This window comes from Peromyscus leucopus, chromosome 4 (genome assembly GCF_004664715.2).
Source record: "Peromyscus leucopus breed LL Stock chromosome 4, UCI_PerLeu_2.1, whole genome shotgun sequence".
In the NCBI taxonomy this organism is placed as follows: domain Eukaryota; kingdom Metazoa; phylum Chordata; class Mammalia; order Rodentia; family Cricetidae; genus Peromyscus; species Peromyscus leucopus.
Genome location: NC_051066.1, coordinates 22,942,976 through 22,959,835, shown reverse-complemented (window position 1 = coordinate 22,959,835; position 16,860 = coordinate 22,942,976). Strand labels below are relative to the sequence as shown.

Genomic DNA, 16,860 nt, shown 5'->3' with positions numbered 1-16,860 from the left:
TTTACATAGAACCCAACACTTGAAAAGCACCTGTGACTCATCTTAATAGAAGAGCTCAATAGCTGGGCTCAGCAAGTTGAAGTAAAATGCATTCCAGGTAAAAGCGGCACCAGTGCCTTTGACCAGCTGTGGCACCTCTGGTAAAACATGGTGAGAACTAAACAGCACACCTTGCACAAAGGGCCTACTGTGCATCTGTGCAACCGACATTCACAAATTTGGGAAGCAGCCCACTACTATAACTTCTCTTTACCTTTTCATAAGAAAATGACAAGGAGGAAGGAAGTGCAGCAGAAATCTTGAACATTACCACCATTATGCAAAAAGCAAAAATAAAAAAAAAATTAAAGCTGTTAACCATTTTCCCCTCTGTGGCTCGATGTGCTCTGAGATGGAAAGCTGATGATTCTCGTGACTCTTGGCTACCAGAAATCACATGAGATGAGTGAGGACAAAAGGCACAGAAGCTGCATTTCTACCTCATACTGAACTCAGAAACACCTATTTAGTTTCTTTCAAGGACCAATAAAAATACCAAAAGGAATTTCCCAAACCATCAATTATTACAGTCGGCCATACAATGTTGCTGTGTATTGAACTTCTAAGTGTTTCCTTGCAAAATGTCCCTGTGAAAATGTTCCTGGAGTAAAAGAGATGCCTAGAGTCAGGAATTAATTTGAAATGGGTGCACAGCCTAAATAAATATATTAAAATGATGTGACTGTTTTGAAGAATGGCATTAAATTAGCATCCATGTGTGTTTGTGATCTGACAGGAACATGATATCTCAGCTTTGATTCCACGTCCAGATACAGGAACTTTCGCTGTAAGGCTTTCCAGCACCTGGTTTTCCACCACAGTAGTGTAGTGTGTGAGAAGCAGAAAATGATCAGGACACATTTGAGAGTTCTCCGTACAGAACCCCTCATCTTGGATCATGCCCTGTTCTCATTTGTATTGTCACTGTGAAACTACAGTTTTTAAAAGTCCATGTTATGTTTGTTTATTTGAAAGATTTTTAACTGGCAACTTGCCCTCCCCTGCCTTCCCACATACTCTGCAATATAGTAGACAGAGAAAATTCATATTTTTTGAAAATTCCTCCTTTATTTGAGAATATTACCATTTTCAAAAATGGCCTTTAATCATTCACGAATCTCACCTTCAATGTCACATATTTTCATCTTAATTAAAACGTTGAACTACTGTTTTCTTTATACTTTTCATCAGGAAATGAGTATGATTACCTGTGGAAGCATAAATGCTTAAAACAAAAAGCTGTTTATAAGAGATGGGAGAAAGGAATAAGGAAAATAGACTTTATAAATTTATGTAAAGCAGTGAATGGATATTTTTTAATACATCAGAGATGTTAGCTTGTAAAGCTAGGCATTCCAAGTTTTGATATGCAGAATTTTGGATTTTTGAAAAAGCACGCTTGCTTAGACTAACACCATCATAGCCACACCAAGGAGAACAAATGTATGAAAAGAAAATGAAAAACTGACTTGCCACCAAGCACCCAGAGTTAGCAGCTACTGTTTCTCTTCATAAGTACAAATACTTTGTCACTTTTGACTCAACTCTTATTGAAAAAATAACATCTCCCCCCGTTTGTCACTAGAACTGCCACCAGAAGAAAAGCCCTTCGTTGGCTTCAAATAAGCACCTCTGTTTTTCACAGCTTGCAGTAATGCTTAAAGTAAATAAGTTCTTGTGCAGCCAGCACCCTTGGATTCATTCAATTGCCTGAACAAAGCTATTGTTTAGAGGTTTACAACAAGTCTTTTCTGTTTCCCTTGAAAGACTCCTCCTTGTTCCTATGTTTGGCATGCTTAGTATAGTAAGCCTTTCTATAATTTTCAAATGCTAAAGATAATTTTCCCCCACAGAAGAAATGAAGGATGATTATGATGTTATGGGGCCAGAAGCTACGATCCAGACCACAATTAACAATGGTACAGGTAAGTCACATTTACATAGCAACATCATGTGTGTTCCATGTCATGGTTTCCTGAATCTGGTAAAACACAGACCCAACCACGGTTTACAAAAAGTTAGACTTCACAGATCTGGTTTTGTTTCCAGTTTGAATTTACCATATCTTAGACTTTATTAAGTAAATTTGTCTGCCATTCTTGTACCTTAATTTACCTCTAAAGCTCGAAAATATTGAATTGTGTGAATGGATCCTTTCACAGCATGAGTAATATGAATCTCTAGTTGTAATTTTTACTTTAAAAATCATCTTAGCCGGGCGGTGGTGGCACATGCCTTTAATCCCAGCACTCGGGAGGCAGAGGCAGGCGGATCTCTATGAGTTCGAGGCCAGCCTGGACTACCAAGTGAGTCCCAGGAAAGGCACAAAGCTACCCAGAGAAACCCTGTCTTGAAAACCCCCCCCCAAAAAATTATCTTAGATTATAATACAATATGCTTGTATTAGCTACAATGACCTAATATCTGTCATTGCGAATTCAATGATATGATGTACTATAAGATTATGAAGTATTTTCCCAAAGCCAAATTTCTATGAACATTCCTTGTAAAAGTTAATCATTTAATTTCTCTCAAATTCTCTCTTCACTTTTAAATCTGTGTATGCTAACGATATCAAACACTATTTTTCAGACAGACATTTATACAAGAATAGACAATTTCACTTCTTTTTAATAAAACTGATGAATAACCAATAGAAGACGACAGTAAGCGATGTTTTATTTGGCTCTGCCCCTGCAGGAGAAGAGAGATTAAGGGCAACTGTGACCATGCTCTCCCCCAAACACTGAAAGACATCTTTTCCCACAGCACAAAGTGACACAGATTCACTATGTGTCTGTCTCTTTCTGTATGATACTATATTCATGTTTGAAACCATCTTCCATACCACCATTACAAATATTAGCCCTGTCTCCAATACAAAACCATCTCCTAAAACAAAACAACAAGTCACAAAACTGTTTTCTTCAACTTTGCAACTTGAAAAAAAAAAGTGCAGTTTTATGTGGCTTCAGAAGTGTAAATAATTAAGATGATGTTTACATTTCCCTTAATTTGATGTACATCATAACATATTTCTCATGCTGTCTGTACATACTCTTATTAATGACTTAAGAGGCACTAGTTCCCTATCTTAAAAGGTACTAGTTCGCAAAGTAAAAGAAATAACTTTTAAAAACTCTTGTTTTTACTGATTTGAATAATGTCAAATTGAATATGAAACTGAAAGTGTACAACCATGTGGTTCTAGAAAAAAAATCATAGAACCATGCACTGATAATTCTAATTTCTCTATGTAGCTTCAGCAATACCTAGATTACAACCTTGGGCAAATCAGTTATTTTCTTTGGAACTCAGTTTTCATATCTGTAAAGTACATATATCAAACTAGTTGATGGCTCAGAATACTTACAGTTGTAATATTATATGTTGCTGGAATACTGTTGCCTTATAAAAGTAGAAACAAAACCAAATAATTTCATATAAAATATAATAGCAATATACCATGAATTAAGAACTCTCCAAAAAACAATTCCAGTTTGTAAGTTTCAAAATGGCCCCAGGTTCCTTTAAAAAAAAAGGTAAATGTCAGCTTCCAGCATTAATAAAAGCTGATTTCTTTTCCTTTGTGAGCATTGGAAGTGCAACAAGGTAACAATTTAATAGCCATTGTAAATACCTGACTCCAAAGTGAGGTTAACAAAAATTGTTCCAATCCAGGAGGTTTACAAATCAATCTTGAACACCCTTTCAACAGACTTTAAGATCCCTTTTCTCCTAATACTCACTATTCCTTAGGCTTCATATGTATTCAGTCAATAAGTAAATCAATACATGTTCATTGAGTGTTTTCAATAAAGTCCCTGTTGTATGCATGTGTGGGAGAAGATGGGCCAGGAAGACTAAGCCGTGGTTATTATTTAATTTAGGAGATAAGCCTAATTCACATAAAAAAAAATAATGAACAGTAAGTGAAAATATGTGATAAATATGCAACAAATGGTAAGAGCAGTGATTATTTGAATTACAGAAGTAGAAGAGATTCTGCAAAGTGGGAATTTGTATAGGTTTTATAAAGGAAGTTGAACTGGAACAAAGTACATTTTCAGTAGTCAGGAAGGCACAGGGAAGGAAGGAGAAGTGGAATTATCTAAGCCAAAGAGAAAAAAAAATAGTAAGTAGTCAGCGAATAGTGGGTAAAAAGATTTGGCTGAATTAAAGGGAATTTGTGGGAAATAAAGTTGGATGTATAAACTGAAGGCAGTATCAGAATATAATATATTGAAGGATATAAAGAAAGCATCAGAAGAAAGAAGTTTGTCGTGGATGAAGTGGGAAAATTTTCAACAAGACTTCTTAATAACTGTATGGCACAGGTAAAGTAGCCCCAAGATAGTGTGTGTGTGTGTGTGTGTGTGTGTGTGTGTGTGTGTGTGTGTGTGTGTGTGATGTGTGTGTGTATGGGGCGAGGGAGAGTGGAGAGTGTTTCTTCTCATTCTTAATTGAAACCCAAGGGCTGGAGGAGACCTGAGAGCCCTGCAAGTATATTCAGATAGTATTCCGCACAACAGAACTAATGAAGAGCACGTCTACTGAAGGAAGTAGAGAACTGAGAATGGGCCTCTTGGTAGGGAAAGAGAAAAATAAAATTCACTGGAAGAAAAAAAGATTATGGGAAGAGAAAAAATTCCCGGAGCAAAGAGATAAAGGTGAAAATGGTCAGCTCAATTAAAGCTTCAAATAACTGAAGTGCTGGGCAAGCACATGGACTCGGTGATTAGAAACTCACTGGTACTTCTCGGTTTATGACTTGGCCCTCTCAGAGAATAAATGAGGTTTTGTTTTTTTTTTCTTTTCTTCCCAGACATAAGTTTAGCATGTTTTTAACATTGGCATAATTTTTGAGTACTAATTGAAATGAAATTGAAATAATGAACTGTTTCTGTTGGATTTTTTCCCTCCTTTTCTTTTTCACTTGCTTCTTTCCTCCTTCCTTCCTTTCTTCCTTCTTTCTCTCTTCCTTTCTTCCTTCCTTCCTTCCTTTCTTTCTTTCTCCCTTCCTTCCTTCCTTCCTTCCTTCCTTCCTTCCTTCCTTCCTTCCTTCCTTCCTTTCTTTCTTTCTTTCTTTCTTTCTTTCTTTCTTTCTTTCTTTCTGTCTTTCTGTCTTTCTTTCTCTTGGAGTCAGGGTTTCTAGGCCAAGCTGGCCTCAAAGTCACAAGGATGGTCTTGAACTTCTGATCCTCTTGACTTTACTACACAAGTGCTGAGGTAACCGGCATGCATCACCATGCCTGGGTTTCCTCTTCCTCCTCCTTCTTTTATGTCATTCTGGGGTTGAACTCTGGGTACCATGCATGCTAGGCAAACACTCTACCAACTGAAATATACCCCCAGCCCTTGAAATTTCTCCTTAATACACCATGTTCTTCTCTCCTCTGGAGTCCTGGTCTACAGAGAGGTTCCAGGACAGCCAGGGCTACACAGAGAAACCCTCTAAAAAAAAAAGAAGAAGAAGAAGAAATGAAATTAAATGAGGGTATTTTTTCCTTTCACATTTACTCCTCATTAACTTCTTAGAAAACAAAAATACATTTTATAAAATTGTGTGTGTGATATAGATGTACTCATTAGAATGAATGTGTGCATATAGGTAGGTGTGCACACATGTACATGTTCATATTCAGTCAAAGATCTATATTGGTGTGATTGGTCTCCACTTTAATTTTTGGACAATGTCTCTAACTGAACCTAAAGCTCATTAGTCTGGCTATACTGTCTGGACAGTGGGCTTCCGGTATCTGCTAGTCTCCATGTTCCATCACCCCCATATGCTTTTAGCACTGGAGCTATAAGTACATGTTGCCACATCTGACTTTTTACTAGAGAGCCAAAACTGAGCCATCTCTGTAGGCTCTCCCAGATATGATACATAACAAATGACTGATCCATCACAAATATGGAAGTCACAGGTCAGATCAACTTTGAATGTTATTCCTCAAGAACAGTCCACCTGTTTTTTTTTTTTTTTTGAGATGATCTCTCAATTGGCCTGGAACTACTGATTAGGCTAGACTTAGCTGGCTGACCATCAAGTTCCAGGGATCCACTTGTTTCCACCTCTTCCAAACTGTAATTATTAGTGCATGCTACCATACTCAACGTTTGGTGAGGGACAGGGGTTAAAACAGGATCTTACTACGTAGATTTGGCTGGCCTGGAGCTCACCCTGTAGACCAGGCTGGCCTTCAACTCATAGAGATCCACGTGCCTCAGTGGCTGTACAGGTTTGCGCTCCCACCAGCAATGGAGGAGTGTTCCCCTTGCTCCACATCCCACAGTGCTGGGATCAAAGATGTGCCACCAGGCCTGGCCATAGCCAGCATTTTTACGTGGGTCCTGGGGATCAAACCCAGATCCTTCTGCTTACACAATAAGCACTTTACTAATAAAACCATCTCCCCAGCCACTGACCAGACAATTCTGAAAGCTTCTGACATCCTGGAACACTCCAAAAGTTGTACAACTCCTTCCATTATTCTGCTGTAGCATTTGAAGTCCAAGTATGAGAGAAAGTTAGGAAGATTGTTAATAACTGCCTGCATTTTTCCATTGATTATGAGTCATCTACCTCACTCCATCTTTAACTAGCATCTCTAAATTAATTAAAGAATAGAAAGATTTAATAGCACTTATATATAATGATGACAAAGGTGTCAACTGTTTTTTTGTTTATTTCATAACTGACTGCTATCATGATTCACTTTTTCCTTCAATCTGAATAACCATCAGCAAACACTCTCACTTGTTATTCATCTTAAGCAGAATTCAAACTGAGGCTTGAAAAGTTCATAAACTTTAATGAAGTACAATATTTAATTTGTGCCCTTAAGGAACATAAAATTTCATAGGGCAATGGGGGAAAAGTCATAATAATAATAAGAAGAACAACAACAGCTGAATAATATTCCATTATGTAAATGTGTCACTCTTTTTTTATCCATTCTTTAGTTGAGGGACATTTAAGCTGTTTCCAGTTGCTGGATAATGTGTACAAAGCTGCTATAAACATAGTTGGACAAGTGTCCTTGTGGTAGAATGGAGCATTCTTTGGGTATATGCCCAGGAGTGGAATAGCTGGGTCTTGAAGTAGATCAATTCCCAATTTTCTGAGAAACCAACATATTGATTTCCAAAGTGGCTGTACTGGTTTGCACTCCCACCAGCAATGGAGGAGTGTTCCCCTTGCTCCACATCCTCTCCAGCATGAGCTGTCACATGTGTTTTTGATCTTCGCCATTCTGACAGGTGTAAGATTAGAATCTCATAGTCATCTTGATTTGCATTTCCCTGATGGCCAAGGATGTTGAACATTTCCTTAAGTGTTTCTTAGCCATTTGAGAGTCCTCTGTTGAGAATTCCCACTTTTAAATTGGATTATTTTGTTTGTTGATGCCTAGTTTCTTGAGTTCTTTATATATTTTGTGTATTAGCCCTCTGTCAGATGTGGGGTTGGTGAATTGACTGATGACCACAAGATAAAGGGGGAATTAGAGCACACATGTCCCTGGTTCTGGTTCTGAGAAACTGAACTGTCTTGAGCTTAGTGAAGTATTAAGACTAACTGCCCATACTGTTAGACTACAGGGAATAAGTACAATTTTCCTGGACTCTACCTTCTGCTTTGTTTGTTTGCATTTTTGTGTGTTTGAGACACAGCCTCACTAAGTACCTCTGACTCTCCTAGAACTCACTATGTAGACCAAGCTGGCTTGAACTCTCAGAGATTGACCTGCCTCTGCCTCCCAAGTGCTAGGATTAAAGATGTGCACTACCACACCTGGCAAGACTACTACCTTTTATTGAACGGCATTCTGGAAGAAATGTAGTCACAGGACATTTGTCATTTTACTTGAACTGTATAGACAGTGCCCTAAAACCTGATGCAAATAAAGATAACTTAAGACCTCAGAACATTATAGTTGCAGCCAGGCATGGCAGAACACACCTCTAATTCTAGCATTTGGGAGGCAAAGGATGGTGAATCTGAGGCCAGCTTGTGCTACATGATGAGTTCAAGACTCTGCCTCTAACAAACTAACAAAATTCTTCAAAATCTTTATATGGTGGAGATTCTGAAGGTAGATACTAATTTTGTTTTTCTCCATATTCCTTTCAGCATGCATAGTACTTTATATAGTGCCAGTAGTTAATGAGCAGGTCATTTCCTGAGTTATGGAATAAATTAATGATGAATGAGCTGGTAAAATAGGGAACAGTGGTTTGGATCAGCAGAGTGAATTAAGAAGTAGTTAGACCTGGCCTCTTTGCTCTGTATGTCAAGACAGACACAAGCAGGAAGGGCTCTCAGGGAAAAGCCTGTGAGGGATGGGATATTACCAAGGGCTGACATAGTTTCATTTAATCTGAAGAAGTGGAACACATGTAGGAGGATGTCATTAGCATGGGGCGGGGGAACAAGTAGTATGTGAAATAGGAAAGCAAAATGAACCGTGAATGAAGTTCCTTTTTGGTCTCTTACTCTATGTTAAGCATAAGACATATTTTTCTTTACTATACACTCAGAATATCCAATAAAACAATAGCTCATAATAATTCACTTTGGCAAGATGCTTTGGAGAGTTATAATTTATTGAGTACATTTGAAACTTGATTAAAAATAAGAAATAGTGACATTAGGAAAATACAATCCTTATATACTAAATAGAAAGGTTAAGAATCTCTAGGTGAGAATCTGGAGAACTCTTTCTTTTGCCCAGTGTCCCGATTTGCTTTCTGTTGCTATGCAACAGCAAAAGCAACTTGGGGGAAAATGTTTATTTGGCTTACAGATTATAGTCCATCACCGAGGGAAGCCAAGGCAAGAGCTTGAAGCAGAAACCAAGAGAGGAATGCTGTTTCTTATACAGCCCAGGTTCTCCTGCTTGGACATGATGCTACCTACAGTGGGCTGGGCCATCCTACATGAATTAGCAATAGAGGAAATGCCCCACAAACAGGCCCACAGGCTAGTCTGATGGGGCAGTCCTTCAACGGAAGGTTCCTTCTTCCCGTGTGTGAAGTTGACAACCAAAGTTAGCCATGCCAGTCAGTAACTCAATCTGAATCACCACAGAAACAAATAAAGAAAAGAAAGAAAGAGAGGGGGATGGGGAGGGGGGGCAGGACAAGGAAAGGATAAAAGCATATAAGATTCATAAAAGTAGGGATACTTTCAGTAAATAAGTACATTTAAGTTTACAAAAGAAATTTATAGACATAAAGAGAAGGAATAATTTACTGTCATATGTCACTGAAGTGGGCATTTTAATTGGCTTTTCTGATATTAACTTTATAATGTAATAATGTGGCATTTAGAGTTATTCATGTTCTTGTGATCTTTTCAGCATCTAGGTCCTTTTTAAATGTTATTAAATCAGGCATGATAAACACAAACTACAAAGATGAAGTCTTTCTCTTTCATATTGAATCACTGTGATGTAGTTGAAAGAACAATGGGTTAGGAGTCAAGATATGTGACTTCTGCATCCAGCTCTTCTAGAAACTACTTTTGTCATTCTGTGTGAATTATTAACCTCACTACACCTTGGTGGCATCAGCTTGTTAAATGGAAAAATTAGGCTTGAAAATGTGGGCTCCCCTACCCTCACCCTTTCTCCTCGTGAAATTGCCTTGGAAAGCATAAATTATAAAAGCAAAAGCTGGATGGATGGTGTGGGAATGGAGCCCCGTAAGGAGCTGGCCCCCTCCTGCCCCACACCGGGTGTACACCCTATACCATGCACCCTGCCCTGCAATTAGGTAGGCCTTGAACTTGGCCTCTGCTTTTTACTTAATTTTTTTGTCACAAATTGCCTTTGTTAATAAAATGAGCGTATTAGTTCTTAATACATCAATTCAGAAAGTAAACCATATATATAATTTTTTAAAATTAAGATAAACAGGAAAATAACACCCTGCCCCAGCTGAAACCGAAAGTCTTGCTTTCCTAAGGATCTTCAGTTCGGAAGTCCTCTTTGCAATGGCAGTGGTCCCTGTGCTGTCTTCTCTTTCATCTTCATTCTCATCTGAGCAAACTATACGGTGGTTTGACTCCTATGACTGGGTAAGACGAGACATACAAGCAATAGGCTCCATGTACATCCGGTCGTCCTTGTAGAGGAAAGCGGCACTCTTTAAGCAAGAAAGGCTCTATGCCTATGTTCTTCATGGTTCAATAGCCTCAGCATCCTCTTACTTCTCTTACATGGGATTTGGATGAAAGGTTTGAAATTTGCTAGCTTCTTCACAAGTGTGGAGGCCACACAAGTCTAAACATCCAGATATCTCCCAGTGCGAGCGGAGGATGTGAGGCTTCAGCAACTGTGCAGAAACCGAGCGTTCAGATAGGACTTAAGTACCCAGCAAGGAGGACGCACACTACTGTGCCACTGTCAAGCACGTCATAGTCTTCTAGTCTCTGTCGCATTTTTCAAGGTTAGAGGTTTTTTGTCATTCAGTCAGACATCTGTCATAGAAATAATCAGTTTAACATTTTTTCAGGAAATTTCATACTTTTTTATCAATAACAAAAAAAAATTAAGAAGAGCAGGAAGAGCACTGGGCAGGATGGACAGGAGATGTCAGGCAGAGGCCATCATCAGTGTGTGCCTGGAGGAGCATCTTCACTTCCTGGCTCATGAATGCCGGGGTTTTATTAGCTTTGTCTGTGATTAGGAGCAGCTACCTCCACTTCACAGCAAGAGTTCCACAAGAAATAATGAACACTCCTATCTTCTTGCATGCCTCCTTCATTCGTTCAACAAATATTTAATAATAAGCACTGTTTTCCTTGCGATGCTGCCTGTGGTTTCCAGGCAGGCCCAAAATATTTTTCCTTAATCATTATGTGTGATTCTCCCATCAGAAATCTATGTTATTTTGACTTTTTAATAGAAAAGAATACAAATTAAACTCTCTAGACTTACCTAGGGAATAGATAACAAATTGTGGCAATTAATTAATTCAAAGTGTGGATTGATGTGACTTTAAGGATACTTAAGGAGGTACATGCTGGCTCATTTCACAGGTGAGAAACTTAAGAACCGAACACAAAATAAGTAGTCCAAATGGGGAGTCCCAGCCTCTGAGTTTGGTCTGATCTTTCAATTACCCAATACTAGCTGTGTTCTAGACTTCCCAGTAAGTACTGGTGACACGTGGTCCACACCCCTATCAGCTCACGTATGTGGAAGAGAAAGATTCAGTGTGCTGTGATACACTCAGTGATTCATATTTGCAGATGGCATCCAGAAAGCAAAGGAGAGGGATGTCAACTCAGGCTGAGGTCGTCAGGAGGTTATCTGATGTGGAGTAATTCCTTGGTGTTACTCAAAGCCATGTGTGTACTATGTGAGACAGAAAAATGAGCCCTTCTAGTAGGAGTTCTTAAATTGGACAGGATTTCCTCCAGGGCCTGTTAAAACACAGATTGCTGATTCTGGACTGGACTCTGAGAACTTGCATTTCAAATAAGTTCCCAGGTATATTGATGCTGATATGCAAACCATACCTTGAAAAACCAATGACTATCCAGAGCAAACACTGACTGTTTTATGACTTTCTATGAAAAGAAAGTATGAAGGGCTGAGCAAAATCACCTTCCTAAAATACAGCAACACTATTTCCAGATTGTTAGATAACATAGTTAAAGGAAAGATGAACACATATTTCTTAACTAGGGAATTAAAAGTCAATACGCTGCATCATTTTGTACTTCGGCAGAGCAAAGTCATTCAAAGGTTACTGTAAGTCTCTGGATCTTGATAGTCACAATGCTCTCATACAAAATCAAACTTTAAAATTAGACTGCATCCCTGACTGGGCTACTTCCTGCTGTGGAGGGAAATATTTGATCTTGCAGACTGTTACAAATTCCCACCTCCTATTCATTCTTTACTTCTTTCTTCTGAAGCTTTTAGCATGGATCTCTCACTGGTATTTGAACATGTTCCCCAGAGGAGGCCATATAAGAGCAGAGGTGGAGAGACCACCAACACGCCTAATTCTCAGCAAGAGAAGAAACTTCTCTGTTGCTCTTGATGACCCTTCCCTGGCTTTATACATGTCTCTGTACCAGTCGGAGGCTCTGATAAGCTGCTGTGTGGCTGTGCTGTGAGGAAAAGATCATCCCCCCTCCCTCCCAGTTTTTAGATAACTGGTGCCAATATATGTATGCTGATATTTATTTATTGATCAACTTTACACAAACTAGCCTTGAGAATACATATACCTCTGCATGTGCTTCCTTAAGCTAAAAGGTTCAATGTAAAATTGAACATAACTGTTTATTTCTTATCATCTGCTAGTACTGAGGGAGTTGTTTTTCACGTATGTGAAGAAGACAGTTACATACGTATATACTACAGCTTCTGGCCCCTTTGCCTTGACATAGTAATGTGAAGAAAAGGTAGATTTTTCAAAAGAATTACTTACTTATTTTGACATTTGCCAAAATGGTTTGACAATAATATTTAAATATATTTCTTCTGTTTTTAATGAAAATTGAAAACATGCCAGGTATCAAACTAGTGGTAAGAAAGTAGCTGCCTTCTTGTTCTAAATACAGAAAATAAATGGCAAAAGGAAACAAGAAAAAAAAAGGAAGCAGCATCAGGGTCACATTATAAACTCAACTACCTGTAAATTATAAGTAAAAAACATTTTTAGTGTCATTGAGAGCGTGTTCTGAGCAACTCAATTATGGGAACTAACTGATTCATGAACCAGTGAATGGTTCCTTTTCCCTTAGAGTTCTGTCAACACTGCCTGTTTCTAGGCAATCATTTTAAAAGTCAGTTTAGATCAACATTCATTATCTACCTTAAAAAATCAATATTTTCCCAAGACAGTCATAAAGGTGTTTATGAAAGTATCATTAATAAGCATGACTAGTAAGAGTGAGTAACATATTTAAAAGAGAAAACTTTGCTGGCTTGAAGGGATCTAGAAATTTATCTACCAATATTAAAATACATATAGCCATGAGGAAACATTTTTAATTAACATTCTCCTTTTGGATGGAGAAAAGTTTAACTAACCTTAGGGAAGGTTGAGATATTTGCACGACATTAGGGTAAATTTTAGGACTAAATGCAAAATCCCTGGAGAAGATATGGGAAGAAATTACTTGAGGTTTCTTGTGAATTTTTTTGTTATGGTTTGATGATAAATACCATGCAAATATCCTCTGTCAGTGTGTTTTGGCAGTCCTTCCAAGGCGGCCAGGGAGTGAGGAGGATTATAGAAAGAACAAAAAATGAGGCTGATTTTATACTAGAAAAATACCAGGGGGATTCTGTAACTTCGTAGTAAGTTCTCCACCTCATTCCTGTGTCCACTACACAGTATTATAAAATCTTCGTAAAAACAAAAAATACAAACTTTCAAATACAATCCAAATTTCATCCTTGTCAACAGGAGTAAGCAAAATGCACCCCCATCGCTTGCTCCAGTACTGTGGTAATGTAGTTTTGGTTTTCAGAGTATGGAACACTACACACTTTAAAGTAAAAAAAAGTTTCTGGGGTGACATAGTATAAGGTGGGGTAACAGTACAGTCCCTAGAAAATGTAGCATGGCCTCAGAACAAGCAGCTGGCTACAGAGCTGCAGAATGCTCCATCTTGTCTACTTTCTGCTTCCTTCACTCTCCTCATAAATCTTGCTTTTCTGAATGGAAGACATCAGGCCCTTCATTCTGCATCTTATATTGTAGTCACTTAGTGGGGGGAAGCCTTGATGCTCACTTTGGAACAAAGTCTTAAAATTATAGGGAAGAGATTCACAGGCTTTCATTTTATCTCTTAGCCTCTTCTGAACAAATCAATGATTAGACTTGTTTCAAGTGCAGATAAGCATTTGGAAGAATAGCAGCAGGATCATACTGTAATATCAGCTTGCTTGGATACTGTAAGGCTTGGTGGTGTGGAAATGAAGAAATGTGTCTAGGCAAAGGAAAACTGTAATAAAAAACCAAGGAGAAACCTACACTGTTTTTCATGGTGGATATGCTGGCTCATTTAAGTTAGATGATAGATGATCAATAGCAGATCCACCTCACATAAATGAGGAAAAGTCCTAATGAAGGCAGTAGACTTAAATGATTAAATGACATTTTCTTCATAAAACCCTTTTTTGGGTATTCATTGAAGCCATGTCCAAATCCTGTGAGCACTGATGAATACCATGAAACACTGTCATATTACCTAAAGTTGAGCAAAGCTCCAAATCCCTAGCTCAATCATCAAGCATCTTATTTTATGTTTTCTTTTGTTTTTAATGCCAAGAATAGTGCTAAAGGCACATTATTTTCCACATTCATTCCATAAATGTTTCTTGAGAAACTACTAATTTCTTGGCAATATACTCAGTGTTCAGGATCCATAGATGACCAAAAATGATCCTTAAAAAGAACATGTGATTTGAAGTCCTTTTGTCCCCACCTCGCTTCACTTAGACATCTAGCATGACAAAATTTGATCTAGCAATCAAATTCCCACTCCAAACACCAGAAGTGTATCTAGATGTAGTTTAGTTTGCCTACCCAGAAATATCAGAATTTTTCTCCCTTTTAAGCCCAAAGACTATTAATGCAAATCCAATTGAATTTGCATTTGATTACATTTCTGATGGAAACATTCATATGCAAATGAAAATTCATGCAAAGATAGCCAGATAATTCAAATAGTTGCTGAAATATCAAGATAAAATTAGGATATTAAATGTACATCCATCCACGTTTACTGGGTTACACTAAGGTCATCAAGTGGGACAATAGTCTGAAAAATCTCAAATAAATTTTTTAAAATATTCAAATATGTATGTGTTCAGATGGAGCTGTAACATTTCTTTGAATTGTCATAGTATAGAAAAAGTTGTCAGCCATGGATAAAGTTAGTCACATTGTTTAGAAACATTCACTTTAGCTGGATGGTGGTTGTGCATGCCTTAATCCAAGCACTCATGAGGCAGGTGGTCTCTGAGTTCAAGAACAGCCTGGTCTGTAGAGTGAGTTCCTGGACAGCCAGGGCCACACAGAGAAACCTGTCATGAAAAACAAAACAAAACAAACTAAACATCAACAACAAAAAAATCCTTTCATTTGAAATTTTGCTCCATTGTCTTCCCTTACCAATAAAAGCAAGAAGTAACTTTTGGTAACACTATTTTAATGAACCCCAAACTAGACAAATAGTTTTTGTAAACTGGCAGTTCCCACATACTCCCTAGGGAGTCAAGTTCAGTGACATTGTCATTATCTCCACCATCAATATCCTTTTGAAAGTACCTATGGCCTTGTAAATGGAGCAGCAGAGCCATGATCTTAACTGAGGGCTATTAAGTCCAACTAAGAACAGATATAAGCAAAAGTTCAAGGTCAAATGTATTCAGCTACTGCCTTACATTCCAAATTCATTTTCAAGGGGAATACAAACCTTGGGATGAGAGGGCTGTTCTTGTTAAACTTGGCAGAAGTTGAAGCGACAAAAGGAAATAACTTGAGGTCACAGCATGCAGGATTGTTAGCACCTAGTTTGGTGGTCCACAAGACGTAATTCTCCTGATTCTTCTTCTGCTTGATCTTATTTTTACCCATGATTTCAACTCCTTTTAGAATTCTAGTGTTTTCTGCTTTGGCAAATATCACTAATCATTTATCAAATTGAAAATCCTAAAGATAAAGGAGAAATTATAGCATCTCACTTGGGCAAGCTGGATCTTTCCCCAAATCTTAGAGACCTTACTTTGTAAAGGCCACTTTTTTTTTTCATCTTTGCCACCACTTCCTTAATCTTTGTCTCTTGAGTGACTTTGGACAAGAGTACACCCCCAAACCCCCACCCAACCCTATCCTCAGCCAACTCTTTGAGCAGAACCTGCTCTTCTTTTTCTCCTATTCATGTAATAATATAGCCAGAGTCATCATTACAAAGTACAAGTGTCATCATTCCATACAACTGTCCTTCTTGCTTCGTATTCTTCAACAGCTTCTTCTTACTCCTAGAATAAAAATGAAAAAAGTCCTTAGCAGGCCATTTCTGCTGTCTCTGCTCCCCAACATCCTATAGTTTTTGTTTCACACTGCACTCCAAGTTAGATACTGAGATGTCCATGCTCCTTCCTGTCACCTCTACACATGCCACTGTTCCAGCTTAAAGAGTAAATTAATTTCAAGCTTCCCCATTAAAGCTTTATCGATTTCTTAGACTCAGTGGATTCCTGTGTTACTTTTGCTCATACCACCATACCACTTTTGGTCTTAATATTCAGTCATGTTTGAGCGATATGTTTATTTTGGGGATTTCTTTTCTTTTCTTTTCTTCCTTCCTTCCTTCCTTCCTTCTTCCTTCCCTCCTCTCTCTCTCTCTCTCTCTCTCTCTCTCTCTCTCTCTCTCTCTCTCTCTCTCTCTCTCTCTGGCTTTCTGAAGGACAAGATTAGCTCTGGTCTTTACTTAGGAAAATGAGACTTGTTTGTCAAGGCTTTTAATCAATACATGTTGAATGAATGAGGGGTTCCATTTTCTAGTCTTCTTATCTAAAATCCACAAGTCTATAATAATGTGAACCAAAATAAATAAATAAATAAAAAAGAAGGAAAGAAAAGAAAAGAAAAGAAAATCAACCAACTTGCTTGAACATCATTACATCACAACTTGCCAAGGAGGCTTCGTATAGCAAACACCTGTGCTTCTTGCAGCAGAGAAAGCATGGTGAAAGAGCCAGCAGAATCAGAGGGAACTGCTTTCAAACCATGGTATCAGGAGTTTACCATGCATTGTGCTAGCAAAGCACTTTTCCCAGA

General features: G+C 38.1%; 1 protein-coding gene across 4 annotated transcripts in view; it reads left to right on the top strand.

Annotated features, from left to right (window-relative positions):
• Zeb2 (zinc finger E-box binding homeobox 2) overlaps nucleotides 1-16,860 on the top strand; it is a 134,218-nt gene that overhangs the window by 97,043 nt on the left and 20,315 nt on the right. For all 4 annotated transcript variants that reach the window (XM_028880886.2, XM_028881022.2, XM_028880949.2 and 1 more), the window contains one exon: nucleotides 1,893-1,964. In XM_028880886.2, coding sequence (XP_028736719.1) covers nucleotides 1,893-1,964 — 72 coding nt within the window. The remainder of the gene's footprint in view (nucleotides 1-1,892; nucleotides 1,965-16,860) is intronic.